This window comes from Bos indicus x Bos taurus, chromosome 3 (assembly GCF_003369695.1).
Source record: "Bos indicus x Bos taurus breed Angus x Brahman F1 hybrid chromosome 3, Bos_hybrid_MaternalHap_v2.0, whole genome shotgun sequence".
Classification (NCBI taxonomy): domain Eukaryota; kingdom Metazoa; phylum Chordata; class Mammalia; order Artiodactyla; family Bovidae; genus Bos; species Bos indicus x Bos taurus.
The window spans coordinates 30,762,038-30,789,611 of NC_040078.1; the positions used below are offsets into that span (position 1 = coordinate 30,762,038).

General features: G+C 49.1%; 1 protein-coding gene across 2 annotated transcripts; it reads right to left on the reverse strand.

Annotated features, from left to right (window-relative positions):
• Positions 1-115: 115 nt before the first annotated feature.
• Positions 116-27,328, reverse strand: MOV10 (Mov10 RISC complex RNA helicase). 2 transcript variants are annotated; one of them, XM_027536144.1, is made up of 21 exons: positions 27,240-27,328; positions 26,919-27,120; positions 10,761-10,934; positions 10,213-10,448; positions 9,766-10,024; positions 8,321-8,455; positions 7,540-7,708; positions 6,438-6,592; positions 5,997-6,173; positions 5,741-5,888; positions 4,907-5,065; positions 4,552-4,655; positions 4,284-4,381; positions 3,975-4,191; positions 2,739-2,856; positions 2,337-2,528; positions 2,045-2,119; positions 1,058-1,183; positions 884-972; positions 388-509; positions 116-298 (listed from the first exon to the last, which is right to left on the reverse strand). In XM_027536144.1, exons 2-21 carry the CDS (start codon positions 27,053-27,055, stop codon positions 207-209), a joined length of 2,982 nt encoding a protein of 993 aa, XP_027391945.1. In that variant the 5' UTR covers positions 27,056-27,120; positions 27,240-27,328; the 3' UTR covers positions 116-206. The 2 variants fall into 2 exon arrangements, with proteins under 2 accessions (XP_027391945.1, XP_027391943.1); XM_027536142.1 differs by having other exon boundaries at positions 10,731-10,934.
• Positions 27,329-27,574: the final 246 nt, after the last annotated feature.

Consider the following 27,574-nt stretch of genomic DNA (forward strand, 5'->3'; position numbering starts at 1 on the left):
CTGGAAGGGGGGTGGGGTGGGTTTGGCCTTGGGCAGGGTGTGACAGTTCCACCTTCCCCTCTGGGGTCATCTTGGGAGTTTAGAAAGCTGGGGCCTGGCTGAGGAGACAAGAGACTTTGGCAAAGAATAACATTTTTTTTTTTTCAGTGGTACTTCCTCCCCCTTCCCCCAATTGTTAGCAGCCTACAGGGTCAGGTGGGCGGTCCTCAGAGCTCATTCCTCCACTCCGGCTCCACTTGCAGGGACAGGCCCTCTTCACCCTCCCGCTCCTGGGGGAGGTAGTCGTGACTTTTGAGTCCTAGAAAGAGAGGGGGTGAGCTTTGTCTTAGTCACTTACCTCCTCCCTCAGCACTGCCCCCCTTCTGGCCCACCCTGGCCCAGCCATACCTGAGGTAGAGGGGCTGAGTTTGCTCAGACCTTGGAGTAAGTTCTGCCCCTGCTGCAGGTCCAGTTTGGCAGGGAAGGGGCACCCAGTATACCCCCCGTTTTCTTTACAGAACTCCAGGAATCTGTGGGGTACAGGAGCATTCATACACAGCTGCACAGGGCTGGCCGAGTGCCTGCAGAAGCTGGATGCCCAGCCTGGGTCCTGCATACCGGCCTATGCCTGGGGGCAAGTTGCTTAACCTTGGCAAATGGAGATGTTAAGATAAAACAGAAGGAAGATTACCTGAGCCCCAAGGGTGCTTCATAAAACTACAGCTCTCCTAGGCTAGGGGGTGGGTTACTGACTCAGTGGACAGGAGTTTGAGCAGACTGGGAAATAGTGAAGGACAGGGAAGCCTGGTGTGCTGCCGTCCAGGGGATCTCAAAGAGTCGGACACAACTTAGTGACTGAACAAGGCTTGTAGCCATCAAAAGGGACGGAGGGTGGGATGCTCACACTTTCCAGTCGGGGTCGTGGCCCAGCAGGAGCGGGTTGCCCACCACGATGAGCAAAGCCTTGGCCCGGGTCACTGCCACATTGAACCTCTGGTGAGAAGAGGTGGTGGGGGGGTCACAGAAGGGAAGGGCACCCTGGAAGGAGGAGTGCCCACCAGCCCACCAGCCCTCCAACCTTGGGGTTCTTGAGGAAACCCAGGTTAAAGTCCAGATCCAGCTGCACAAAGCTCTGGCTGCTCCGAACGGTGGAGATGAGGATGACGCTGCGTTCCTGGCCTTGAAACTCTTCCACAGAGCCCACCTAGAGGGGAGGGAAGCAGGGCCAGAGGCACTCAGCAGGGGACCCAGGAACCAGCCCCGCCTACCAGAGCCTGAGGACAGTGGAGGCAGCCAGGAAAGAGGACAGGACTACACTACGCTAGCTGAAACCTGAAAAGTGAATCCAGTTAAAGTGGTGGGAACTGGAAAGGCTTCTAAGGAAAGAAAACAGGATTCCAAAGAATACTAACTCGGCAGAGTTTTTCAGACTTTCCTGAAGATAATCACTCAGTACTTGTTTAAGTAACTCTAGGCCCTAACCCAGACCACCTGAATCAGAATTTCCACCGGAGAGGCCTCTAACTCCTAAAGTACCCATTTTCAACCCTGGCTGCGCAGATCGCAGATCACCTGAGGAGCCATAAAAGAACAGCTGCCCTGGCTCTGCCCCCAGATAGCTGTGTTAATTGGTTGGGTGGAACCCTGGCCCTGGCAGCACTAAAAGCTCTCCAGGTGATTCTTATCTGAGAAAGAGTGGAGCTAGCTGTCAACTGACTCAGGGTGGGAGAGGTGAGTGGGGACATCATCACAGGACAGGTCGGGCTGGCTTGGGAGACTGGACTTTATCCTTAGGGTAGAGACTTTAAGTCAGCCTGATCCTAAGAATCCTTCGGGGTAATTGCTAAACACACAGGCTTCCTGGCCCCAGCCCAGACCTACAACTTGGGATCTCCAGCAGTGAGAAGCCAGGGGAAAGCCCAAGTCCGTCTCAGGCAGCGAGGGTGGGGCAGGGGCTGGGGCTGTCCCAGGAACAGTAGGGCAGGGACCCAAGGAGGTGTCTGGAAGTGGGGGATCGAGGGAAACAGAAGTCAGGGAGGGAGTGTGAAACAGTGGTGAGGGTCACCTTCAAGTCCTTGATGTCGTCTAGTCCCCGAAGCTGCTTGTCAAGTTTGGTGATGCAATAACGGATTTTTTCCACCTGGAAGATGGGGACAGGTGCCTTTCTCTCCTGCCATTACCCCAGCACAAGAGGGAGCCAGGCAGGAGGCCAGGGAGCTGGGGGGCAAAGAGGAGGTACAACTGACCTCTGAGCTCTTCTGAGATATGGGGCCGGCAGAGAGGCCTGAGCTGGAGCCTCTGCCTAGCGGTCTGGCTAGGTATGGGAATGTTCCCTTGATGGGAACTGAGGGCCTGACCTGCTTCCGGTATGGGGAGATGACGCCCACACTTCGGGGGCTCAGACGGGCTTTGCCCTTCTTGGAGGAGGGGGCCAGGAGCTGCTTCAGGTAGGAAGTCACTGTGGCAGCCTCTTCTGGGTTGAAGAAGGACGGGCTGTTGCCCTCACGCTCATCCTTGCCCATTACACCGTGAAAGATGATGGGAAAGTCCTAGACACAGGGTTAGGGGAAACGTTCAGTTGGACCTCCCAGATTCCCTTCCCTTCCACCCCCAAACCCTTCCAGGGAATGGGGGATCCCAGGTAACTAAGGGCAGGGCTTGTGGCTTCCACTCAGAGACTCCTGCTACCCAGACCCTCAGTAAGAGGGAGCTGGGGTACAGGTCGGGGGAGCCTGAGCCCCAGCCCTTCTCAGCCTCACCTGTCGAGGCAGACCCTCCCAGCGGCAGAAGCGCTCTCGGTCAACGACATCCGCACAGGCCTGCAGCTCCCCATCATAATACAGCCGGTTAGGAACGTCCAAGATGGTGGGGTGAGACCTAGGAGGAGGAGGAGGAAGGAAGAGCAAGACCAGACAGGGGTAGGCTCCCCTCCACCTACTCAGACACCATCCTGTCCTGCCCACTGCATAGTAGACTCATTCAGTTACAGCTTTTGCAACTGGGCACTAGGAGACCTGGGTTCAATTCCTGGGTCGGGAAGATACCGTGGAACATGAAATGGCAACCCACTCCAGTATTCTTGCCTGGGGAATCCCACAGAGAGTGGAGCCTGGTGGGCTACAGCTCATGGGGTCACAAAGAGTCGGACATGACTGAGCGACTAACACATACACATTTAACCACAGAAAGCAGAACCAAATGTGGCTCCAGAAAGCATCCAATCCACAGATTTCAAATTTAAAAGAAAACACCAAGAAATTAGGGACCCATTCTCAAGTCTCAACTTTGCCAAGGAAGGATAATACAAAAACATGTATCACTGACTATCACCATTACTGGATGAGATAATGTGTTTAAATAAAAAAATATGGAGGAGGAAATGGCAACCCACTCCAGTATTCTTGCTTGGAAAAGTCCATGGACAGAGGAGCCTGGCGGGCTGCACTCCATGGGGTTACATGACTGAGCATGTGTGCATGAGGGCAGAGGGAGATGGGTTGGTAGCAATAAACTGGTAGAACTAAAAAAAAAAAAATTCCCAAAATACAAGCAGTACTAACACAATAGCTAACATTTATTTGCATTCTTAGTGGACTCATCTAAGGAACTAAAGATTCTTAGTGGACTCACCTAGGAACCCAACTGAGCATTTCAGATGCAAAACTCACTGACTAAAAAAAGTATACAGCTCTTTAACTTGAATAATCATTAATTGTCTGTATTATTCTCATTTATCCTTGGATTGCCTAGAAACTTCACCTGGGACCTGCCTCAGACATATTCCAGTGTCTGGGAACCACTGACCATGCCCTGATATACAAATAGGCAAACTGCTCTAGAGTGAGGGCACTTGCTAAGTCACACTATCTACAAACAGCAGTGACGGGACCGCAGAGGAGACCTTCCAGTTTACAGTCTTTCTGCACTGTATAGTCTCTGAGCAACAGGACTGTGGGATGGAGGCTACAGCTGGGCCGGCGGAGGGTGTGGGGTACCTGTAGTTGCGCAGTAGCTTGGTTATGAACTGGGGATTATAGCCATCCGGGCCCTTCTTGTATAGGGCGTTGAAGGTGAGCAGCCGCTCCAGCAGTGAGTACCCCAGCCCATGCTTCTGGGTCAGCGGGCAACGCAGCACAGGCCCCAACTGCCGAGGGTCTCCTGCCAGCACCAGCTGCCCTCCTGGGTTGTCTGCTTCTTTGACTTCCATCAACCCTGGAAAGTGGGGAGTGATGGGGAGAAAGGTATGTGGTGGGACCTCTCTGACGACATGTGGGGCATACTTGCAGCCCCCTCAAACCCCTCACCTGCTATGGCCACCAGGCTCTCTGGCTCCATGGCATGGCCAGCCTCGTCGATGAAGATGTGTGTGAAGTGATCGATGGGAAACTGGGCTGAGACCAACCTGGGAGGTGTCAGGCCAGGCAGGGGTCACACCCAGACTGTCAAACCTGAATGCTCACCTAGGCCGGCCCTCCCCCCAAGTCCCCAGGAACCATCCTTCCCCATTTCCCCAGCCTGCCACCTCTTTACTAACACAACATTAAGAGATGTACACACACACACACTTCCCACCTGCTGGCAGTGATGAGCGTGGTAATTAAGACGCGATATTCCTGCAGCTTCTTCTTGGAAGGAAATACAAAATCCCCCTTCTTTGCATCCCAGTTACAACAGGGCTGAGAGTTGGGCAGGGAAAGGAGTCAGCTTGGCTTCACTGCCAATTTCATCCTCACTCTGGCTCCGGGGCCCCCAGGCAATTTTATTTACTTTCTCTCACTTTACACACAACTAAAGCCCAGAGAGGGCACCTGACCCACCCAAGGTCACACAGTGAGTATCTCAGAATGAGGGTCTCCTAGTTTCCTGACCCTAGTGTTTACCCAGAGCAGCACCCACTGTCCCTCAGCCGCTTGCCTTCCCTAGGTACCTTGATGTCCTCAGGGACCAGGTGGATATCCCTGCTGGGGGCCAGGAGGCGGTAGATGGAGCTGGGTAAGTGGACCCGGAGGCGCTGACAGAGGAGGTCAGCCCCTGAGTTGGACGGAGCGCAGGCCAGGATGTGGGCTTTGGGCAAGTGCTTCACCACCTGGGGTGGGGATAAACACAGTGTGGGAAGCAGCTTCTGGTCTCCCGGTGGAGGGGTGGTGCAGAGAAGTGTGGTTGTGACTCAGGCTGGCGCAGTGTGGCATCTCTCTCCCATTGCTAGGGGAGGGAGTGACTAAAAAGGCAAGTTCTGATCCCCAGCCCACTGCAGTCCAAACAGGACTTTATGCTAGAAAACTGCTGCAGTAAATATAAAAGGCTACCATGACTGGTGCTGAAGCTCCAACACTTTGGCCACCTGAGGCGAAGAGCTGACTCATTGGAAAAGACCCTGATGCTGGGAAAGACAGAAGGCACGAGAAGGGGACGACAGAGGATGAGATGCTTGGATGGCATCACTGACCAATGGACACAAATTTGAGCAAGCTCTGGAAGATGGTTAAGGACAGGGAAGCTTGGCGTGCTTCAGTCCATGGGGTCACAGAGTCCTACGTGACTGAGCGACTGAACACAACAACCATGACAGACATGAACTGCAACGTGGAGTCGTGCAATACTCAACGCGCACACAGTGCTCAAAGCCACACTGGCCCTTGGTGCCAGCTCAGGGGCGTGTGTTTGGGGAGCTGGAAGGAAGTGGAACCTGGGGACAGCTGCTTGGTTCCAGGGGGACTCAGAGTGTAGGCCATAGACTATAGGCCACAGGCTCAGGCCCCACCTGCTTGATGGCTTCCACTAGGGTGACAGTCTTGCCTGTCCCCGGAGGCCCAAAGATGATGTAGGGGGCGGGGCGGGTGGTGCCCATAACGATGTGCTTCATGGCCTGCAGCTGCTCCGGGTTTGACTCCAGACTCCGGTCGTACAGCCTGGCAGAGTGCCACAAACACGATGTTGTCGAGTCCTAGAAGCCTCCCTGACCGCATCCCCTACACCCATACTTCAAGTGGCCCTGGATCCCCTGCCCACAGTCTCACTTGAGCTTCACATCCGAGGGCAGCAGTGGGACTCCACGAGAGGCCACAGGGAAGAGCATGGGCTCAAGTGGCCAGCGCCCCGTCAGCTCCAGGGCACGGTGCTGCACCCGCAGGGGCTGGCGGTTGAAAGTGAAGTTCACCTTGAAAGTCAGCCCATCCACAAAGCGGCTCAGGAGGCTTTGGGAAGGGAGAGAGGGGGAAGCATTCCAGTAAGGAGGGGTGGGCAATAAAAGGCCAGGACTCTTTCCATCTACCCCAACCCCACTCGCTTTCCCACACCTGTAAGCAATCCTCTAGGAGAGGAAGCTGCTGAGGTACCTAAGGGTCCCCTGCTGCCTGCTCTGTCCCTGGGGTCCCACTCACTCTCGGGAGAAACACCCTCCTCCCTTGGCCTTTGGGCCGTCTGTAGATGTTCCTACAGCTCAGGGTTCCAACACCTACCTGGTGGAAAAACTCAGCTTGACCCGGTCCAATTCCACCTTGTGCACAAAGCCCTTGTAGGTGACGGGGTCCTCGTGATGTGTCTCGGAGGACAAAAGGGCAAATAGGTGGTCCCCCCGCAGCACTGAGGGGCGGCTCTCGGCCACCCCAGGAACCTAGGAAGCAAAGCACCAGCAAGCTTCTAGCCCGAGACGACCAGTGGAGGGCCCACTAAGACCCCCTCCTGAAACACAAGGTCTGATGAGCCACCTCTACCCTGGGGCTCAGGGAGCTTTGCTTCTTTCCTCTTCCACCAGACAGGGCAAGAGTCAGGGGAGATGGGGAAGGGACAAGTTTGCCCAAGCTGCTCAGAGATGCTGAGTCCAGGAGTCCTGGCAACCCTCCAGGGCACGATTTCAAGACCCCGGGGTCAGGTTCCCAGTAAGTCCAGCTGCCCTCTTGGCCAGTTCAGTTTCTACTCTGCCTTTAAAATCTTGTTCAAAACTCAGTTTCTGCAGGAAAATTTCCCTGATCATCCTCACTTGCTGTCTCTTGTCACTTGGTGCCTTTCTCAGCAAATGGGTGCAGGAATCCGTCCTCATGTGCAATTCTGGACTTATGTATACACATTCAACATCTAAGAGCTGGCGAGGTCTCTAAGAATTACCTTCCAGACTTCCCTGGTGGTCTAGTGGTTAAGAATCCACTTTCCAATGCAGGGGACTTGGGTTCCATCCCCAGTGGGGGGAACGAGGATCCCACATGCTGCAGGGCAACTAAGCCTGCATGCTGCAATGAAGATCCAGTGCAGCCAAAAAACCCCAAACAGATAAACAAAAAAGAACACGAATCATCTAGTTCAGCTCCATGCTTTTCAGGTGAGCGAACTAAGGCCCAGAGATAACGAGAGACTTGCCCAAGGTCACAGAGCAAAGTCTGGGCTAAAACCCCTGTGTTCTCTATTACCCTGCTCTGACGCCTCTTTTGGGGGGCCCAGATCCCTACTCTGCTCCTTGCTGAGCCCTCTGGGACAGGAACAGCATCATTATCCTTTTGTTCTGCCCACAGTCTGTGGGTTGGCTAACTTGAGTCCATTCTCCCTACTACCAATCCAAGCCCTGACCTCCAACGTGAGCAGACGGGGGTTCCGATCTATGGGGTCCCAGGTCATGGGCACCGACTCCAGGTCATAGTGCCGGATGTCGTGCTCCATCTGCAGCTCCTCCAAGTGCAGCAGCAGCCGGAGCTTCACCTCGTAGTTCCTCCACTTCAGGGTTGTCTGAAGCTGGGCCCTGGCAGTGACGGGTGGGGAGGTGGGAGGGGAAGGATAGGAACAGGATGGGTCAGGCAAACCCTGTGTCCCGGAGCACCTCTCCCTCTGCAGCCCTGAGACTATGAAAACGTCAGGAATCAGGGAAGACTAGAAGAGCAGAGAAGCAGATGGGGGTCAGAGACCTCTAAGAAGGGAGTCCCTGCCCGCCAACCTCAGACCTGCATTGTGGATCCTGGAGCTGGAAACACCCTCTCTCAAAGATCCTCCCATGACTTACACCCTCACTTCATTCAAATGTCACTCTCCGCTCAAATATCACCTCCTCGAAGAGGCCAGGACTAGCTGTCCTCTGCAAAACAGCACAGCCCATCCTTTACCCTGCTTTAACTTTAGTTAGTTCTTCATAGTACTCATCACTACATAAGATAAGATGAGAAATGCAACTACAATGTCAGGGCCATCATGTGAGTGATTCACCTTGAATGCAGCCTGGCACATGGTGTGTTGGCCAGTCAGGGGATGAATGAACTGAGCATGGAAGGCTGAGGACAGAGGCATGGGGCAGAAGCAAGAAGTGAGCAGAGAAGAAACATATAAAGCAGTGTGAAGGGTGCAGAAGGATGGTACTTACTTGATCTCAGCAATCTCCTTTGGGGCAGTGAAAATACTTGTTCCCCGAAGAAGGACGGGAAGCAGCTGTCTGAGGCGGGGAGGTGGATAGTATGTTCCCAGTGGCAAACTGAACTCCAGGTCATAGTTCTTAGCACTGCAGGAGGGGAACAAGAAAAGCCATTACAAACACAGAGACCCTTCACCTTCAGAGACTGAGAAGGCCCTTCCCTGGGGGAGGCACAAAGCCCTGCTTCAATACTATTGTTGAAAGGGGTCAGTAGCCTTTGCCCTAGAAGAGAGGACTCACTGTCTCATAAGGCTGCTCATGCCAAGGCTGGACCATTTTCATTTTTAGAAAGCATGATACTTGAAAGCATTAAAAATAATAATAATAATAATATATGGAATTCCCTGGCAGTCCAGTGGTTAGGACCCCACACTTCCATGGCAGAGGGGGGTCTGTCTTTGATCCCTGGTTGGGGAACTAGGATCCCACAAGCTGTGAAGTTATCTATATACATATATAAATAATACATGTTCATTAGAGAAAAAAAATCAGAAAAGAGGTAATTAACAAATAAATGGGTAAATAAACAACATGCTCACCATCCAGGGATAACCACTGTTAACTTTTTGATATGCAGCCTTCCAGACATTTTTCTTTGTCAATATGTATTATACAAATATATTTTAAATTAATTAGCCAATTAATTAATTAACTTCTTGGCTGCGCTGCATGGTTTGTGGGATCTCAGTTCCCTATGAGGGATAGAACTTGTGCCCCCTGCAGTGAAAGCTTGAAGTTCTAACCACTGGACCCGCAGGGAATTCCCCTATACATGTATTTTCAGCAGAAAGAGCACAGTGGTCTCACAGTTTGCTTTTATAGCTCAGTATTTTGTGAACGCCTGGACATATTAAAAAGAGATGTCTACACATATGATTCCATTCATATGACATGTCCAGAAGAGGGAAATCTATAGAAAGTACAAGAGTGGTTGGTGAGGGCTAGGAGGCGAGGGGGCAGAGGGGCCGGGGGGCAAAACGGGTGATAACTAAAGGGTATGGGCTCCTTTTGGGGGTGATGAAGTGTTCCAAAATGGATTGTGATGATGGTAGGGCCTAACTGTGAATATGCTAAAGAAACCACAGATTGTACACTTTAAAGGAATAAATTGTATAGTATGCAAGCTGTTTCAATAAAGCTGTTATGATGGGGAGGGGGAGAGGGAGAGGGAGAGAGAGAGAAACATGACCACCCCAGCTGCCTGATAATCCTTCATACAGTCAAAAATACTTGAAACTTTTCCACACTGTCCTCATATCTGCTTTTCTTCTTAGACAGAAAAGGTCTCTGAGGTCTGGAGGAGTGAAGAACTCACCGTTAGGAAAGGGGCCCACATGGTGATGTGGGGAGGGACCCCCCCCTCCACCAGCCTGGACTGGGCTGGACGGAGGACTTACCGGTCGGGTCTCTCTCCTTCCTCTATCCGCCTGGTCACCACAGGGTTTCGAGAGACCTGGGTCCGCTTGAAGGGAGTCGTGGGTTTCAGCTGTGCTGCCAGGGGACTGTGGGCCACAGCGGCTAAGAAGCGGGCGATGTAGAAAGTGCCAGCTCCTTCTGAGCCTGGCTCTCCAGGGCCCAGCAGCTCCCAGAGCACTGTGGCTGGGAAGTAGCCCACAAAGCTGGTCTTACAGTGAACATGGAGCTCATAGCATTCACCTAGGAGAAGGCAGCTGAGTGAGTCGGGTTGGGGAGGGATCTGCCCAGGAGCATCCCAACCCTGACATCCCCCAGATAGCCCCTACCCCAAGGCAAGCCCCACCAGCCTGCAACAGCACATTCCTGAAGCAACAGACCCTCCTAGGGCAGGCCTCTGGCCACCAGAGGCTCTTTGAGAACCCACTCACCTGGGCCCAGGAGGCAGGGCAGCTCCCGGTCTCCATTGCAGAAGGAAAACTGGGGGGTCCGGCAGAATGGGAAGAGGTGGGTGAGGGTGACAGGCTGGGTTCCTCCATTCCGAAGCCTGAGGGTCAGCACCTCCTTGCGGTTCAAATCCAGGCGGATAAGGAGCTGTCCATCTCGGGCTTCATGGGGCCCCTGGACCTCCACATTCACCCCATGTTTCCCATGCATATACTCAGCCCTGGGGAGAGCGGGAGTCAAGGGCAGGCAGGACTGGGGCAGGAGCAGACAGGACTGGGGGTTGCCCTCGGGAAAGTCATAGAATGGGGAGGATGGCCAAGTGCCAGCTATGCTCAGGAAACCCACCTCCCAACTCAGGCCAATTAGCTCCTTCCCTGCCCTCCCCTCAGTTCTTGCAGGAGGGAGCCCCTACCCCACCCCCGCCAAGCCGAGGCAAGCCCCAGTCACACGGTTTCCCACACGCCCAGGCCCCTCTTGCACACCCCGTCACACACAAGCACACCTGTCATGAAAGATAGTGGCTAGCAGTGACCTGTGGTGTTTGCTCATTTCCAACCCCGGCTTCATTCTCCTCTTTTCTGGGAACCACACGTCGGCCCAGCGGTCGAGCCCGAAGAACCTGACTCGGGTCTTGGTGACGTAGGCCAGATTGGCAATCTTCATTCCATACAGCATGGAGGAGAAGCCAGGGGCAGGGGTCCCAAAGCTGCCGGGAGCAGAGGAGACTGGGGAGTGAGGGCCAGGGGGCGGCAAGCTGGGGAGGGCGTCTGAGAGCCACTCTGTGCGGGACAGGATGGGGCTGGGGACAGAGACTCAGGCCGGGACGGCAGGACTTCTTAATGTTTTCAGGGAAGGCAAGGGGACCCTCCCCAAGACTAAATATGATTGTTTTAAATAAGCAGCAGGTGGTGGACGTTGCACTTCTGAGGAGAAAAGTCCAATGGTGGGCTGTTGAGATGGAGGACTAAGGGAAGAGAGAGTAAAAAATGAAGACCTGGGGCAGGGTGGGGGCAATTTGGGACAGAAAAGATATAAACACTGAAGCAGAAAGAGTTAAGGCAGAGGGGGAAGCCGAAGAAGCTGATTGGTAGGGTGGTGGTGGGGAGTGGATCCCAGGTCCAGCCCGCTGGTGAGGAGTGAGGGGGCAGAGAGTGCAGGTGTCCAGGGTGTGTGGGCAAGGTGGCTGATCAGACAGCAGTGTCCCCCCGAAGTCAGAGGGTGCAGGTAGAACCCAAGCAGGAAGGGAAAGGATCCTCTCCAGAGATCAAATAGCTTGTTTGGGCCTAGAGAAGGTGAAGACAGGGAAAAGTGGTCAGAAGGACAATAATCCCAAGGTTCAGTGCCTGGAATTCAGTTTAGTCAACTTGACAAACACTTACAGAGACCTGTTATGTGCCAGACACTGTGCTAGATGCTGGGGGTTCAAAGAGGCCTTGAGGAGCACGGAGGGAACACATTAATTCCAGCCCCTGCCTGGAGCTCAGAGGGGAGGAGCTCAGACTTGGCGGCTTCCCCAGGAAACAGCGTCAGAACTGAGTCCTGAAGGATGAATGGGTGTCATTCAAGTGCAGGACGGAGCACAGAGTGTGAACCGAAGTGTGGGGGCGCGAGTGGGGGGAGCTGGGGGGACCACCCACTCTGACACTAGCTGGGTCACCTTGGGTCATTGTACCTCGCAGAGCCTCACTTTGCTCCTCTATAAAATGGGGTAACAGCAGACTTGTCTCCCGGGGTGGTTGCGTGGATCACAGGAGACACAGACACTGTGGTGTCCACTTAACCCAGTGCTTGGCACATAAGATCTCAGTAAGGTGCACTATGATTAGTATCACATCCAGTCTGGTTGTACTAGAGTGAAGAGTGCAAGGAGGGATTGGCAGGAGGCAGCAGAGGTGGGCAGGGACCAGGTCTCGCATAGTTTTGCACGCCAAGCCATGAAGCCTGCACCTGACCCTGAAGGCCAGCAGCTCTCCTCCTTTACTGGCACTTAAGGGCCAGAGGACAACCCCACATGTGACACGTCATAGACACATTCACGCTCTGGACAGCTGACCACCCTCCCTCCATGCTTTGAGGGGAATGAAAGCAAATCCTAGTTCCTAGGAACCATGGCCATCTCTGTTGAACTATTAAGGCTCAACCAGCATGGTCACTCACCAGCATTAAATAAGATCAGTTAAGGTTAAGGACATTTTCCTGGTGCCCCCTGCCTATAACTCTGCCCCTCTCCCTCCCCCCATGCAAGTGAGTGACACCATTCAGAAAACTTTGAATTGGCTCTCATTTGTCTTAAAAAGATAGTAAATCATGTGAAAACACAATAGAAAATGCTCAAGAAATGTTAGCTACTATTATTAGTATCCTATTAGTAGTACTAGTAGTACTAGTAGCAGCAGTAGTAGTTAAGAGTAGTAACTTACTTCCAGCCTGCACCAGAGGCTACACTGTGGTTACACAACCACCCCATGTTGGTGGGTTTTAAGCAGGGGAGTGGCAAGATCATATTTGCATTTCAGATCACCCAGGCATCAGGAATGGAGGATGGATTTGCTGGAGGCAAGACTGTAGGCAGGGAGACCAGTTAGAAGAAGGCCATTGCAACCGTCCAATTCAAAGTTGACAAGGGTCTGAACAAGGCAGTGGTCAGGATGGAAGAGGAGACAGATCTGATATTTAGAATAAAAAATTAGCAGATTTTGGTTTCGGACAGGAGAGCAAATGTAGGCTGGGAAGAGGGAGGAGTCAAGGACAACACCAAAAGCAGTGGCTTGGCTTCAGGGACTATTCCTGAGATAGGAGGGAGACACAGGAGGAGGAAGAGGCTGGAGGGACATATGGATCTGGACATGGTCAGTCTGAGATCCCCATGGTCCACAGGCAGCTAGCTCCATGAATCAAAAGCTAAGAACTCAGGCCAAAGTCAAAGCAGACCCTAAAAATAGGGAGACGTCAATAGTATTTACAACTATGGAAGTGTTCAGGATCTTCTCAGGGAGTGAGTCGTCTAAGAACCACTGAGGTCAGCACAACCCAGGGAGGGATAGAAAACAGAGCAGGAAGCTCCTGGAGAGGGAAGAGAATCAGGAGGAAGGCTCACAATCAGGTATCGGGCTCAACTGCTGCTGAGGGGCTGAGGCAAAGGGATTGAAATCAACCCTGGTAACTTTCATCAGGGCCCCTTGGTCAGTGAGTCACTAAGTTCCATGAATCGGCACACACTCAAATGCCACAGATGCCAGACTCCACAGGTATCTTTGATACCTGCAGCCATCTCAGGTCCTACTTTTGAGTCATTAGTATAAGAAGGATTACCCATATCCTTTTTACGTGAATATTCTATAATCTACTACTCTAACCAGGGGCTTCCCTGGTGGCTCAGTGGTAAAGAAACCAGAGGCAATGCAGGAAACACGGGTTTGATCCCTGGGTTGGAAAGATCCCCTGAATGAAACGGCAACCCCCTCCAGTATTCTTGCCTGGAAAATCCCGTGGACAGAGGAGTCTGGTGGGTCACAGTCCATGGGGTCACAGAAGAGTCAGATGCGACTAAGGGACTAAACAAGTCTAAACAAACAAAAGCTCATGTGCCCTGAAACACCCTGGAGCTCTCCGCTTAGTGGTAGAGAAAAAACAGGACCCTGAGGGGACTGAGCAAACCCAGGAGCACAAATCCTGTCTAAAAAGAGGAAACGCTACTTATCTCTAGAAAGAGGTTACCAGGCCCAAGATGGCCAGATCTGGCTTTTAGAAGCCCAAAAGTACAATTTTAAGGTGAAAGCTTCCATCTTTGGAAGCTTCTGCATTGACACATGAGCAGGAGGAACTCTGCAAGCTTTGCAGCTTCTGTGATAGGTGCTATGCCTGTGTGCTAAGTCACTTTAGATGTCGGACTCTTTGCAACCCCACGGACTGTAGCCTGCCAGGCTCCTCTCTCCAAGGGATCCTCCAGGCAAGAATACTGGAGTGGGTTGCCATGCCCTCCTCTAGGAGAAAGGTACTACCACCTAAGTATTAATAGCTTTCAAATTATTCTTCATGTCTATTACCACTATCCAAGTTCACTTGGTTTAACGTGACATCCATAAAAATTTAAAAAAAAAAAAAATTTTTTTTAAATCACAAACTTAGTACATATTGTTGAAAAAAAGCACCAATTCTTGCATTAAACATCTAGTCATTTGGATTTCAAGGGGAAAAAAGATGAACAATTCAATAGAATAACAGAATATTCAACTTAAAGAGCAAACTCCGACGACTCAGGGGTAAGAAAAGATTCTCCAAAAATAGAGAAATGCAAATTAAAGTAAAAATGAAGTACCATTTTGTTTCCATGAGACTGACAAAAAAGAAAACAGTCACAACATGTATTACTATGTGGGAAAGAAAACTCTCATACATTGCTGGTAGAAAGTGGAACTATTACAACCATTTGGAAAACATCCTGCAACATCTCCTAACATTTGATATGGAGGTATCCTTTAACTCATGGGAATGTATCCATGGAAAAGAAACATACCAACATATAAGAACATATGTGCAAGGAGGCCTATTGTAAAGTCCTTCACATTGGCCAAGAATTGAAAACAAATGTCCATCCATAGGGAGATAGCTGAATAAGCTATAAACACTCGTACTACAGAATATCAGACAGCTATTTAAAAGAATGCATCACATCCATTTGAAAGACTAAATGTAAAAGGTTGTCAACACCAAATGTTGACAAGGATACAAAAACACCAGAATGCTCGTGCATTGTTGGATGGACTATAAAATGGTACAATCACTTTAGAAAAAGGTTTGATGGTTTCTTGTAAAGCCAAACATAATACTCTGATTTTTTAATAAAAATATTATTATATTGTTCATGAAATAAAAATTCATAAAAAATGTAACATGACTATAACATATCGTGTAGACCTACCACTGGTATTTATCCAATAAAGACTTGCCGGGAGAATGGGTGAAAAAAGTATCAAGCAATTCCAGACTGTTATTTTATAGACGAAACAGGTTAACAATGCAAACACTGAACCTCTGGCTGCCAGCAATGCTGTGTGATGGCCTGGAACATCAAGTGTCAGGTTATATGTATTGTCCAAACTTGTACAGTCCAACAGCAGGCAAGGTCACACCAGAAGACCAGTTTAAAAAAGACTTTGTGGCCAACTACCAAAACAGAGGTTAAGCAATCTGCCCAAGATCACAGTCTCCAGTACATGTATGTAGATCAGGGTTTCAAGGTCATCGTTTTCAGTTTGGGGCTATTTTGAATAAAACCGCTATAAACACACACACACACACACACACACACACACGCTTCCATGTTGGCTTAGCGGTAAAGAATATGCCACAATGTATGAGCTATGGGTTTAATCCCTGGATCAGCACAGCAACCCACTCCAGTATTCTTGCCTGGACAATCCCATGGACAAAGGAGCCTGGCAGGCTATACAGTCCATAGGGTCACCAAGAGTTAGACATGATGGAAGTGACTTAGCATGCATGTGTGCATATATACATATATTTTTTCCCCCCACCTTGGCCAAGCGAGCTGCATGTGGGATCTTAATTCCTGGACCAAGGATCTAACCCAAGCCCTTTCTTTGCATTGCAAGCGTGGAGTCTTAACCACTGGACTGCCAGGTAAGTCCCTGTGATTTATATTCATATAAGATATACTGTTGTTGTTGTTTAGTTGCTAAGTCCGACTCTTTGCAACCTCATGGACTGTAGCCTGCCAGACTCCTCTGTCCATGGGGATTCTCCAGGCAAGAATACTGGAGTGGGTTGCCGTGCTGACCCAGCCATTTCCTTCTCCAGGGGAACTTCCTGACCCATGGATTGAACTCAAGTCTCCTGTTTGGCAGGCTAATTCTTTACCACTGAGCCACCAGGAAAGCCCATAAGAAATATTGGTGGTAAAAGAATACCGAAAGAATTGGTAGTAAAATATTGGTGGTAAAAAGAAACCACTGATACACAGAACACGCGTGAATATCAAACACGTTATGCCGAACAAGAGATGCCTTACATAAGAGAGTACATACTACCTGATTCCATTAAATAAAGTTCTAGAATAGATAGTATCTCAAAAAAAAAAAAAAAGAATCAGAGCAGTGGACACTGGGTGGGTAAAGGTGAGGACTAAATAGGACAGGAGATGAAGGAACTTTTTGGGGTGATGTTATGTTTTATATCTTGATAGGGTGTTGCACACAGGTATATGGATTCATTAAAACTCACAGAATGGGACACTTGAAATCTTGTCTATTTCACGGTAGGTAAATTTTACTTTAAAAAAAAAAAAAGAAGGTAAACATGTGAATTCCCTGGCTGTCCAGTGGTTAGGATTTTGCCTCCTTACTGCCTACGTACGGAGTGGGTTCAGTCCCTGATCTGGGCACTAAGATCCCACAAGCTGTGCAGAGTGGTCCAAAAAAAACCCCACTGTAAACAAATTTTTAACTCTTAGATCAATAGTTGTAATAACAACAATCACGCTGAAGTGTTCAGGGGTATTTGTAACTTATTATGAAATGCATCAAAAAAATTAAGATAGCTAGATGGGGACATCCCTGTTGGTTCAGTGGTTAAGACTCCACAATTTCACTGCAGGGGGCACTAGTTCACCCCTGGTCAAGGGACTAAGATCCTCACATGCCCACATGGTGCAAGATAAATATAGCAAGACAGATGGATGGCAGGCATGTGTCAAATATTAATTAAGAAATCTAGATGAGTGGCCATTGCAACGCCCTGATCTGCAGGCCCGCAGAGCTGTGCTCAGAAGCTGACCTCGGACCCTACTGTCCCTGCATCTTGGCTGCCCTCACTCTGCCACCTGCCTTCGTGCTTGCTGCCTCTGCAAATGGATTACAAAGGCCAGAAGCTAGCCGAACAGATGTTCGAGGGAATTTTCTTTGTTTCTGCAATAGTTGGATTTATCTACGGGTACCTGGCTGAACAGTTAGGGCGGAATGTCTACATAGTTATGGCCGGATTTGCGGAAACTTCCTCCGTGGCCTATATATCGCCAGCACCCCATCAAGTGGATACCTGTTCAAGACTCAAGCATAGAAGAAACCAGGGGAAAGAAAAGAGGTGTGCTAAAAGTAATTGACTTGGATTTTCATGACTCAGTTTTTACTACTGCACCTGCTTTTGTTTTGTGTGACATGAGCTAAATTGTTTTTTGTGAGGAACATGCTCACCAGCCCAAACTCAAGAATGGACTTGGAGACATGAGGTATAGCGGAAAGCGAAGCTTTGTGGTCTTGCAAAATCAGGTGTCTGATGGGCAGGCACACCCACAGTCCTTACACAAAGCAAGTTATCCTAGCATGCAAGCCCCTCTCCCAGTTCCTCACTGGAGTACTATGCAGTGAACCATCTTCCTGGAAGTCGCCTAGGTTTGTTTTCCTCTTTATGGGCCGGCCCCTCCCTGACGTCTTGTTTCCTCCTTTCCTGTGCACCTCTTTCCGTTTTTTTTTTATGTTTTGAATTCACCAATAGGGTGAGCCTGTGTGAAACCCTTATGTTTTGAATTCACCAATAGAATGAACCCCGGGTGAAAAATCCTAGGCATCCCACCTTCCCTTTGTTTGCCAACTTTCCAGTTTTATATGGCTAATAGCTCCTTATGACCAACCTAGATAGCATATTCAAAAGCAGAGACATTACTTTGCCAACAAAGGTCCATCTAGTCAAGGCTATGGTTTTTCCTGTGGTCATGTATGGATGTGAGAGTTGGACTGTGAGGAAGGCTGAGCGCTGAAGAATGGATGCTTTTGAACTGTGGTGTTGGAGAAGACTCTTGAGAGTCCCTTGGACTGCAAGGAGATCCAACCAGTCCATTCTGAAGGAGATCAGCCCTGGGATTTCTTTGGAAGGAATGATGCTAAAGCTGAAACTCCAGTACTTTGGTCACCTCATGCAAAGAGTTAACTCACTGGAAAAGACTCTGATGCTGGGAGGGATTGGGGGCAGGAGGAGAAGGAGACAACAGAGGATGAGATGGCTGGATGGCATCACTGATTCGATGGACGTGAGTCTCAGTGAACTCTGGGAGTTGGTGATGGACAGGGAGGACTGGCGTGCTGCGATTCATGGGGTTGCAAAGAGTCGGACACGACTGAGCAACTTTTCTGATCTGAATAGCTCCTTATGGCTGTTACACCAGCAAGGTGTCACTGAAAGCTAGCTATTTTTGAAAATGGATCACTTTACATTTTTTAGTTCTTACCTTTTCCTATACAAAACATGAGCTAAAAAACACTTATGCTCAGCTGTGTATAGATATTGTTCTCCCTCTATTTCATTTCTCCATGTTTTAATTTATAAATAGTTTGGACCTTGTCTTCACAAACTTCCTCTGAAATGGTTCAGGTCTACAAAATGATGAAGGTTAAAGCTTCATAAATGATACTACAATTTAACTATCAAAGTTTTATAATTCATTATAAGTAGTTAGGCTGTTTTAATGTTTTCAATTAAAATTCAGTGCAATTCAAAAAAAGAAAAAAGAAAGAAATCCAGGTGAGGTGAAACAAAGTATGACCCTGTGGGGGCCCTCCAGGGCACAAAAGCCTATCTGTGTCCCTTGCTGCTGCTTTGTAGAAATAGACTTCATTCAGCCTCCTTGACCTTCCCAGCGTTCCAAGGGGCAGATTCAAACAGTTGTTAATCGGGGAACAGAGGGAAATACGGAAACAAGGTGGGGAAGGGGGATGTGGGGGGTTTGCAGTCTAGAAACAATAGTGCAGCCTTGGGGCAGGGTCCTATTTCCTCCTCAAGGAATACACATAACAATAGCTTTGCCTGCGAGGAACTAAGGCCACCACCCAGGTGGATGACAGTAATTTCAGGCAGAGCACAATATTCCTGGAGCACCACCCAGTTACCTCACCACCAACCAATCAGAAGAAAGTCACTCACCCTGCAGCCCTCATTCCAAATTTTGCCTATAACAATTTCTCCTAGAAAACCCTCAGGGAGCTGCCTAAATCACCTGTTTTCACTGCTTGGCCCTGTAATAACCCTTTCTCTGCTCCCGACTCTGACGGTTTGGTCTATTTGGCGTCATATATGCGTGGGGCACACCAATTTGTGTTCAGTAACAAGGGTATATGGTTGTTAAATGTCACATTATTTCAACTTTTCATTATGTTTGAAATTTGTCATAATTAGATGTTGAGGAAAAAACCCAATAATGCAATTAGAAGAATATACCAGACAATTAGGAGTCATTTCCGTGATGCATTGACAAGTAAGAAAATCAGGAGATGGAAAATGTGTATAACACGATCCTTTTAAAATAAAACAATAACAAAAATACCCTAATTGATATGAGATACCTTAGTGTGGAACAAAATGTGGCAATGTAGGTGGGATGCTGATATGAGAGGTACCTGCGTGCTGGTTTCAAAGTTGTGTCTGACTCTGAGACCCTATGGATTGCAGCATGCCGGGATCCCCTATCCTTCACTATCTCCTGGAGTTTGTTCAGATTCAGTTCCATTGAGTTGACGATGCTATCTAATCATCTCATCCTTTGCCACCCCCTTCTCCTTTTGCCTTCATTACCTGACAAAACATTAAGGGTTCCCACTCTTTCACTCTCAACTACCTGCTTAACTGTTTGACAGTAAAGAATCTGCTTGCAACGTGGGAGACCTTGCTTCGGTCCCTGGGTCGGGAAGATCTTCTGTAGAAGGGAATGGCTACCCACTCCAGTATTCTTGCCCAGAGAATTCATGGACAGAGGAGCCTGGCGAGCTACTGTCCATGGGGTGGCAAAGAGTCAGACATGATTGAGCGACTAACACTTTCACTTTAACTGTTTGATGTATACTTCTCCAGGCTCTTTTTCTTGCATTAAAAAATATATATATATTTTAAGTACACATATTTTTTTGTGTGCTACACATACTATTCTGCAACAGACTTCTTTCACCACCATGGACACCATGACAACATTTTACCAAGCCGCCTAGTTCTTTTGAATGGTGGCAGAGGATAGCACAGTATGAATGCATTGTGATGGGTTTAACTATTTGTTCAGCAATAGATAGCTAGGGTGCCAAAAATTTTTGGCTATTTCAAATGTTACAATAACCATCCCTCTGGGTCAAAGAAAATGAAGAAGCTTTACTTTGATGTGTGTACACCCCTGCATTTAAACTGTGGTCAACCACTGGACCACCAGCAAAGTCCTGGAGATTTGTATTCACATAAGAAATACTGTTGATGTTGTTAGTCGCTTAGTTGTGTCTCTTTCGGATCCCATGGACTGTAGCCTGCCAGGCTCCTCTGTCTATGGAATTTCCTAAGTCAGAATACTAGAGTGGATTGCCCTTTCCTCCTCCAGAGGATCTTTCAAGCCCAGGCATCATCAGAGTTGGGTCTCCTGTGGCTCCTGCATTGGCAAGCAGATTCTTTCCCACTGAGACGGCTGGGAAGTCCCCTTTACTTTGATAAGTTCTGCCAAATTGTCCTTTAAACAAGTTGTACAAACTTACATTCTCACTGAAAAGAATTCGAGAAAATCCCTTTCCTAGACCCTAACACCAGAAACCTTCAATCCTTTAAATTTTTGACAATCTGATAAGCAAATGAATAGTTCAGTTCAGTTGCTCAGTTGTGTCCGACTCTGCGACCCCATGAATTGTAGCATGCCAGGCCTCCCTGTCCATCACCAACTCCCCAAGCTTGCTCAAATGAATGGTACTTTGTTTACATTTTCATTTCCCTGATCACGACCATAATCAAGTATCTTTCCTTCTGTTTATTAGTCATTTATATTTCCTCTGTGAACTGCTTGATGATCTCATCATCTTCCCAAGCCCTATGAACTGTTCCTCCTGCTTCTGACGCCACACCTCTCTAATGGTCCATCCCTTTAAGAGTCAGCAGGAAGTGAAAGTGAAAGTGTTAGTCACTCAGTCACGTCAACTCCTTTGCAACTCCATGGACTGTAGCCCACTAGACTTCTCTGTCCATGCCATTTACTGAAGTGGGTTGCCATTCCCTTCTCCAGGGTATCTTCATGACCCAGGGATCAAGCCTGGGTCTCCTGCACTGCAAGCAGATTCTTTACCATCTGAGCCACCAGAGAAGCTCTATAGAGTCCACAGGAGTTATCAGCAAACACAAATCAGATCATTTCCCCCAACTTGACTCCACAGACTGCAGGACTAAATCTAACCCTTTAATATGGCTCTCCTGAATGCTCCACCATTAAAAACGATACATCAACAGAAACAGAAAACATTTATTAAGCACTTACTACCTGCTGTTCTAAGAAAATCCTTGCATTATCTCATTTACTCCTCACAACAACCCTTTGAGGCAGCAACTATTATCATTCCATTTTAGGGAAGAAACTGAAGGACAGGTTCCCACCCCACACCCATTCTAAATGGCAGCTCAGCCACCCCAGCTATTGTACCACCGCACTCCCCTCCAGACTTTTCTGCCACAGTTGGATATCCTGGGTGTGTATCGCCCTGCCCCTGGTCTCTGTTGTTTGTTAGGTGGAAGATGACTAATTTTTTAGACCTGGTTCAGGAAAGCCTACTAGCCTGAGGAATGGTATTTCAAAACACAATATCAGATTGTTACTGGCAGAATAGCCATTCCTCAGTTCTTGTCCTCTTGAGGCAAAGAATTCAACTGAGAGACAAAGCAGTTTCAAGCAGCAGGAGTTTTTAGGTGAAGCGAAAGTATACTCTTGAGAAGGGAGGAGAGTGGGCTATCTGGGAACCAGAAGCAGCCCCGCAGTGAGGGCAAGGTAGGTTTTAACAGAAGGGTGGAAAGTCCTTCCTGGTGTCCTGAGGTACCTGACTGACAAATTGATCGACAGCTTTAGGTTATTTAACTTTTATCATGTGCAGGTGTTTACCCATAAGCACCCAGGCAAAACCTATGGGGGCAAGGGGGAGGTACAAAAACTTGCAATGCTGATTTATTATAAAGATAGCATAATGAGCCTCTGGTTACTCTGAGTCACCTCTTAGGTCTCGGTGTACCTGAGCCAACTGGTGATGGTGGTTTGAAAAGCCCTACTGTGTTCCTGACATCTTGCTTGGTCCTGAAACTGGCTGGAAACTTAGCAGTTCCTAACGAAAAAAGGGAGGATGTCTGGGTGTGTTCTGGTCACCAGTGTCCAGGTGTGGGGGGAGGGGGAAAGATGGCCCTATCCAGAATGGGGCAGGACCTGCTCTTGTCTGACTAGCTACCTAAGAAATGATCTTAATGGGACTTCTAGTTCTATGTTTTACAAACTGGATTGCAGCTCTCAATGGGTAAAGACCAGACCAGGGCTTTTGTACAACTGAAGTAAACTAGAATAAAAAATATCAGAAGTTAGAGAATGAGGCCAAGCTTTGTTTTAAGGACACATACTGTTCTGTGAAAGCTGTGTATACCAGACCCTATATTAAAAAGCAGAGACATTACTGTGCCAACGAAGGTCCATCTAGTCAAAGCTATGGTTTTGCCAGTAGTCATGTATGGATGTGAGAGTTGGACTATAAAAGCTGAGCGCCGAAGAATTAATGCTTTTGAACTGTGGTGTTGGAGAAGACTCTAGAGAGTCCCTTGGACAGCAAGGAGGTCCAACCAGTCAATCTTAAAGGAAATCAGTCCTGAATATTCATTGGAAGGACTGATGCTGAAGCTCCAATACTTTGGCCACCAGATGTGAAGAGCTGACTCACTGGGAAAGACCCTGATGCTGGGAAAGATTGAAAGCAGGAGGAGAAGGGGATGACAAAGGATGAGGTGGTTGGATGGCATCACCGACTCAATGGACATGAGTTTGAACAAACTCTGGGAGATAGTGAACGACAGGGAAGCCTGGCGTGCTGCAGTCCATGGGGTTGCAAAGAGTTGGACATGACCAAGCGACTGAACTTACTAAGTGACTGAAAGTAAAATGTAAACTTTCACTGTGGATAGAGGTCCAGAATGATCTTTCTAAAAACACTGATTCTCTCAGTGTCCTACTTTGCAACTTTTTGTGCTTTCCTATTTCTGTTAAGATTAAAAACAAAAACCCCACATCACCTCCCCATGGCCTACAATGGCCCACCCAATCCAGCCCCGGCCTCCCTCTGACCTCATGTCACCTGCTCACAGGAGTTCACCTCCAGCCTTGGAGGTGCTACTTCCTCTGCCTGAACTGCCCTCCCCTTGTCTTACATCTGCTAATTCCATTTATCATTCGAGATTCTGCTCAAACATCACTTTCTCCAGGAACTTCTGGTTCCTAGACTCGGTCAGGTCTCCAAGTCATAGTCTTGGGCATCCTGGGCTTTTTCTCACAAGCACTTATCAGAACAGTAGTTAAATAAGTTTTTTTTTTTTTTAAGTATTTGTCTTTAATTGCCTCCTTCTTCCTAGTTAAGTTCCTTCTGTGTATCTACAGCAATTCACAGTTTTGTTTTGCTCATAGACGGCATTCAGCCAATATTTGTTAAATAAAAGAATGAGCCTCTTGCCCAAGGCAGGAATGATCTCCTCTCAGAAACTTTCTCATGATGCCAGTGCTTATTCCATAACGGACTCCTAACCAGCAATGTTAATGATAGCTGCCACTTCCAAAGCCCATGCACTCTGTTACCAGGGGAAATGCCTTACCTATGATATTTTATTTTGGCCTCACACAACTGAGAGAAAGGCAGTATTTTACACACTTAACAGTTAGGGAAATTTAGATACGTGGTTAAAATCAAATGCAACTAGTAAGTGGCAGAGTCAGAATTTGAACTCCAGCTATGGAAACATGATCCTAGCTCCTGAAGCTCAGAATGTCATGTTTATCTACACATCTGCCACTCCCTACTAGCCTACACTCTTTAGAGGCAGGAAGCAGGGCACAGGCAAATGGTAGAGCCCCCATTAAATATATTTGCCAAATGAATAACAAGAGGTGGGAAAAGTTAATAAGAGTTGAGAGCAGGGTACTTCATAAAACTATAAAATAACCGATTAATAGCTGGAAGGGACCTATTCTTCTCAGTGGGGGAAGCGCTCAAAACTCCTGATACAGGGTAACTTGCTATAGCCCCCCTACAACCTCTTCCCTTGTAGATCAACTCTACTTACTAATTCTTTTAGAGTCTGGGAAGCATTTATTGAGCATCTAATACATACAAGGCTCCACGCTGGAGACTGAGGGAAGGCTCCAACATGATGAAAGGCCTGTCCCCGTGTTCAGAGGCTCTACAGTCTGGTGGAGAGACGTGCTCTAACACAAGGTAGGGTGTCACCCAGCTATAATCAGGCTTCGAAGGAGGAGCAATGAGAGCCCAGAGAAGAAGCAATGAATTTCCGTGAGGTCACAGCATAAGAAAGTTCTCTCTAATCAGAACAGAAATCTCTTCCACTTGGTGTATTTTTTTTTTTCTTTCCGCCTATGTCACTTAATTCACTCAGTTTGCGGCATCTCACTTAACCAATCAGGGACTGAAACCAAGCAAGTGCAGTGAATGCCCGGAATCTAACCATTAGGTCACCAAGGAATTCCCCGAGGGGCCATGTTGAGTGAACCCAGTTCTGCCTTCTGAAATGACACCAAAGTATAATCCTTTCCCCTCAGGACAGTCTTTAAAATATTCACCAATAACTACCTTGTCCTCTCCACTTTTTCTCTTTCCAAGGCCAACATTTCTCCATTTCTTTGATTGGGTTTCACAAAAAGAATGAATCAACATAGAAGCCTTTCCTCCTTCTCCAAGTACTAAAATGCTATCTAGCCTTCAAAGCAAAGGACAAGGTCAATGCCATCCTCTCTATCAAATTCCCTAATAACTACAGGGGAGTTGTATCTTACTTGCCTAAAAACAAGTACATACTAAAAAAAATTACTTTTGAAATCCCTTAGATTCACTCATAATGTATGGTATATGTGGTTTCCTATATGCCTGTTTGTGGCTATCTGACAAAGCCTCTCCTTGAAGAAACTTCAGTCAGGCCCCTCTCAACCCTCTTCTGCCTTAGGCTTCAACTTTGCCCCACCCTCAAACCCTTAACGCTGTCTCCGAGTGATTCTTCATTCAAGAACCCCTCACTCCGGTGTTGGCTATAAATCCCAGCTGTCTTTGCTGTTTTGAGATTGAGAAAGAGCTCCTCCCATGGCAGTGAGAGAGTGAGTGAAGTGAGTGAAGTCGCTCAGTCCTGCTGACTCTTTGCGACCCCGTAGACTGTAGCCCGTACCTACTGCAATAGTCTCGAACAGCTTTCCTCACCATTTAAACAAGCATCAGAATGATAGTCTCTTTAACAGAGCCAAAAGAAGTAGTCGACTTTTGTTCAGTCGCGTTGTACCTATTTTTGTGGACACAGGTGAATTCATGGATGTGCAGTGTTGATGATGTGACTCAATGGTAATTGTTCTCTTTATTTTTCCTCCAGCATTTTTCTTATTATCGGTATTATAGTCCTCATGCTATGTTACTATTTATTGCAGCATACTGTATGTATATCACAGCCTCTCCTGCTCCACTGGCATTATGTATTTTCCCATCAGTATATTCCCCACAGTGCCCAGCACAGTGTGGGGACATAAAACAGGTCAGCGTCTTTGCTCCTTCAGGTGCTACTCAAACCCATTAAATGTCCCTCTTAAAACGTGACAGTCATTACTGAAAACAATATTCCAGAAATGATCCGGTAAACCTGGAAAATCACTTACCTCCTGCCCCCCGCCCTAAACCACACTTTTATAAAACACAGTCTAACACTTCTTTGGCTCTTATAAGCAGCCATACCCGCCTTTTGGTCTACTGAAACCAAGATCTTTTTTCAAGAGGTCTGTTAGTAAGCCTAAATTCCCACCACCCAGTATTTATTTAAGTCTTTACATTTATCCCTGTTAAATTATTTCTTGGTCTTTGGCCCAAGACCCCAAGACTGCAGCCTGTTGATAGAGGTGTTTTTGAAGCACAATTCCGTGGTTTGACAGGGAGAAGTCTCTATGCTTTTCACTTGAATGGGAACAGGAAAGGAGGACCAAACAGCGTTTAGCCACAGGATGAGAAGGGGCCTCGAGGAGACCGGCCCCCGCGCGGGTCTCCATGGAGAAGCCACAGGTGCTAATGGAGGTTTGGTACGTACGCAGTTGGTGCCCTTTCCTTCTTCCCCGAGCTCCCTGAGACTCTCGCTCCTACACTGGGTCTCTTCAGCTCTCTGGGACAGTGAACCCCCGAGGAAGCAGCCCCTCAATGAAGGGGCGGAGGTCCCCGCTAAGCTCGCGCCAGGGCGGGCAGCCCTCAGCAGGAAGCTCGTTCCCCGCTCTTCTGCAAAGCCTGGGCTCCCTTCCCCCACGCCGAGCGCTTACCACCCTCAGCCCCCAACCCCCGCGGGCGGCGCGTGGACGCAGCACCCGGCTCCCCCAGACATGTCCAGCGCCGCCGCCGGGGGAGCAGGCTGTGGGGGAGGTTCTCCGCCCGGACTCGGCGCAGGGGCCCGGCAGGGGCAGAGCTCGGGTGGGATGCTGGCGGCGCTGGCGGCGCGGGCGGGGCGTGGGCACCGCGCAGGAGGGGGCGCTGCGCGGCCCCGGGACCCGCCGGAGCCACTGGGGGAGCTGCCGTTCTCCCGCGCCCCTGGGCGGGAAGAGTGGCCCCGCCGCGGGGGTAGCGGCGGTAAGCTGGGCCCGCGTTTCGGGGCCGGGGAGTGGGCCGGCCCGTACCTGGTCTTGAAGTCCTGGTTATAAATGGTCCTCAGCCGCTCGCGATCTGTCTCCCTGTCCTGTCCCCGATCGACCAGGAAATTCTCGAATCTCTGGCCCGTCTCCCGGAGCTGCCGGCAGCTGAACTTACTGGGCATCGCGGCGGCGACTGCGGCCCAGGCAGGAGGGTTCGTAGAAATGAAACTGAAACTCGCCGCCGCGGCTGGAAGTTGGCGGTCTTAGGGTGAGGGTGCTGGAGGGGAGAAAGCCCCAACTCCGACCCCAGATCCGGCAGGATCCCTTCTCCCCCCACCAGGTTTCCCTCTACGGTTCTTTTCCTACCTGAGCCTTCCCTTCGGTCTCTTCGTCCTATCCCCTCCCCCTCTTCCCATTAACTCTTTGCTAAGGAGTCTGACCCCTCCCTCAGGGCCCTCCCCTTACCCCAAGCTCCCTCCCCTGGCTTTCAGCCAGAATCTGAACGTGGCTATCGCCTGGGGCCCCCTGAACAGTCCGGGAGGACTTCATAGCCACAGTTTGGACAACTCCCACGCCCATCTCCCAGGGCTTCGCGACTTATTGAAAAGCAGGGGAGCAAAGGGCAGGGACTGGGACCTGGGTCGGCTGCAGCTGGACTGGGGCAGCTCATCCAACACCTCCCCCAGACAGCCTGGGACATA

Bases quoted from the DNA above. Each gene is read 5' to 3' on its own strand.
- MOV10 (XM_027536142.1), bottom strand. From the start codon at position 27,055: ATGCCCAGTAAGTTCAGCTGCCGGCAGCTCCGGGAGACGGGCCAGAGA. The intron at 6,593-7,539 runs GTCAGGGCTTGG...TTTGCTTCCTAG, and splicing joins CCCGTCTGCTCACGTTGGAG to GTTCCTGGGGTGGCCGAGAG. The intron at 299-387 runs GTATGGCTGGGC...CTCTCTTTCTAG, and splicing joins ACTCAGCCCCTCTACCTCAG to GACTCAAAAGTCACGACTAC.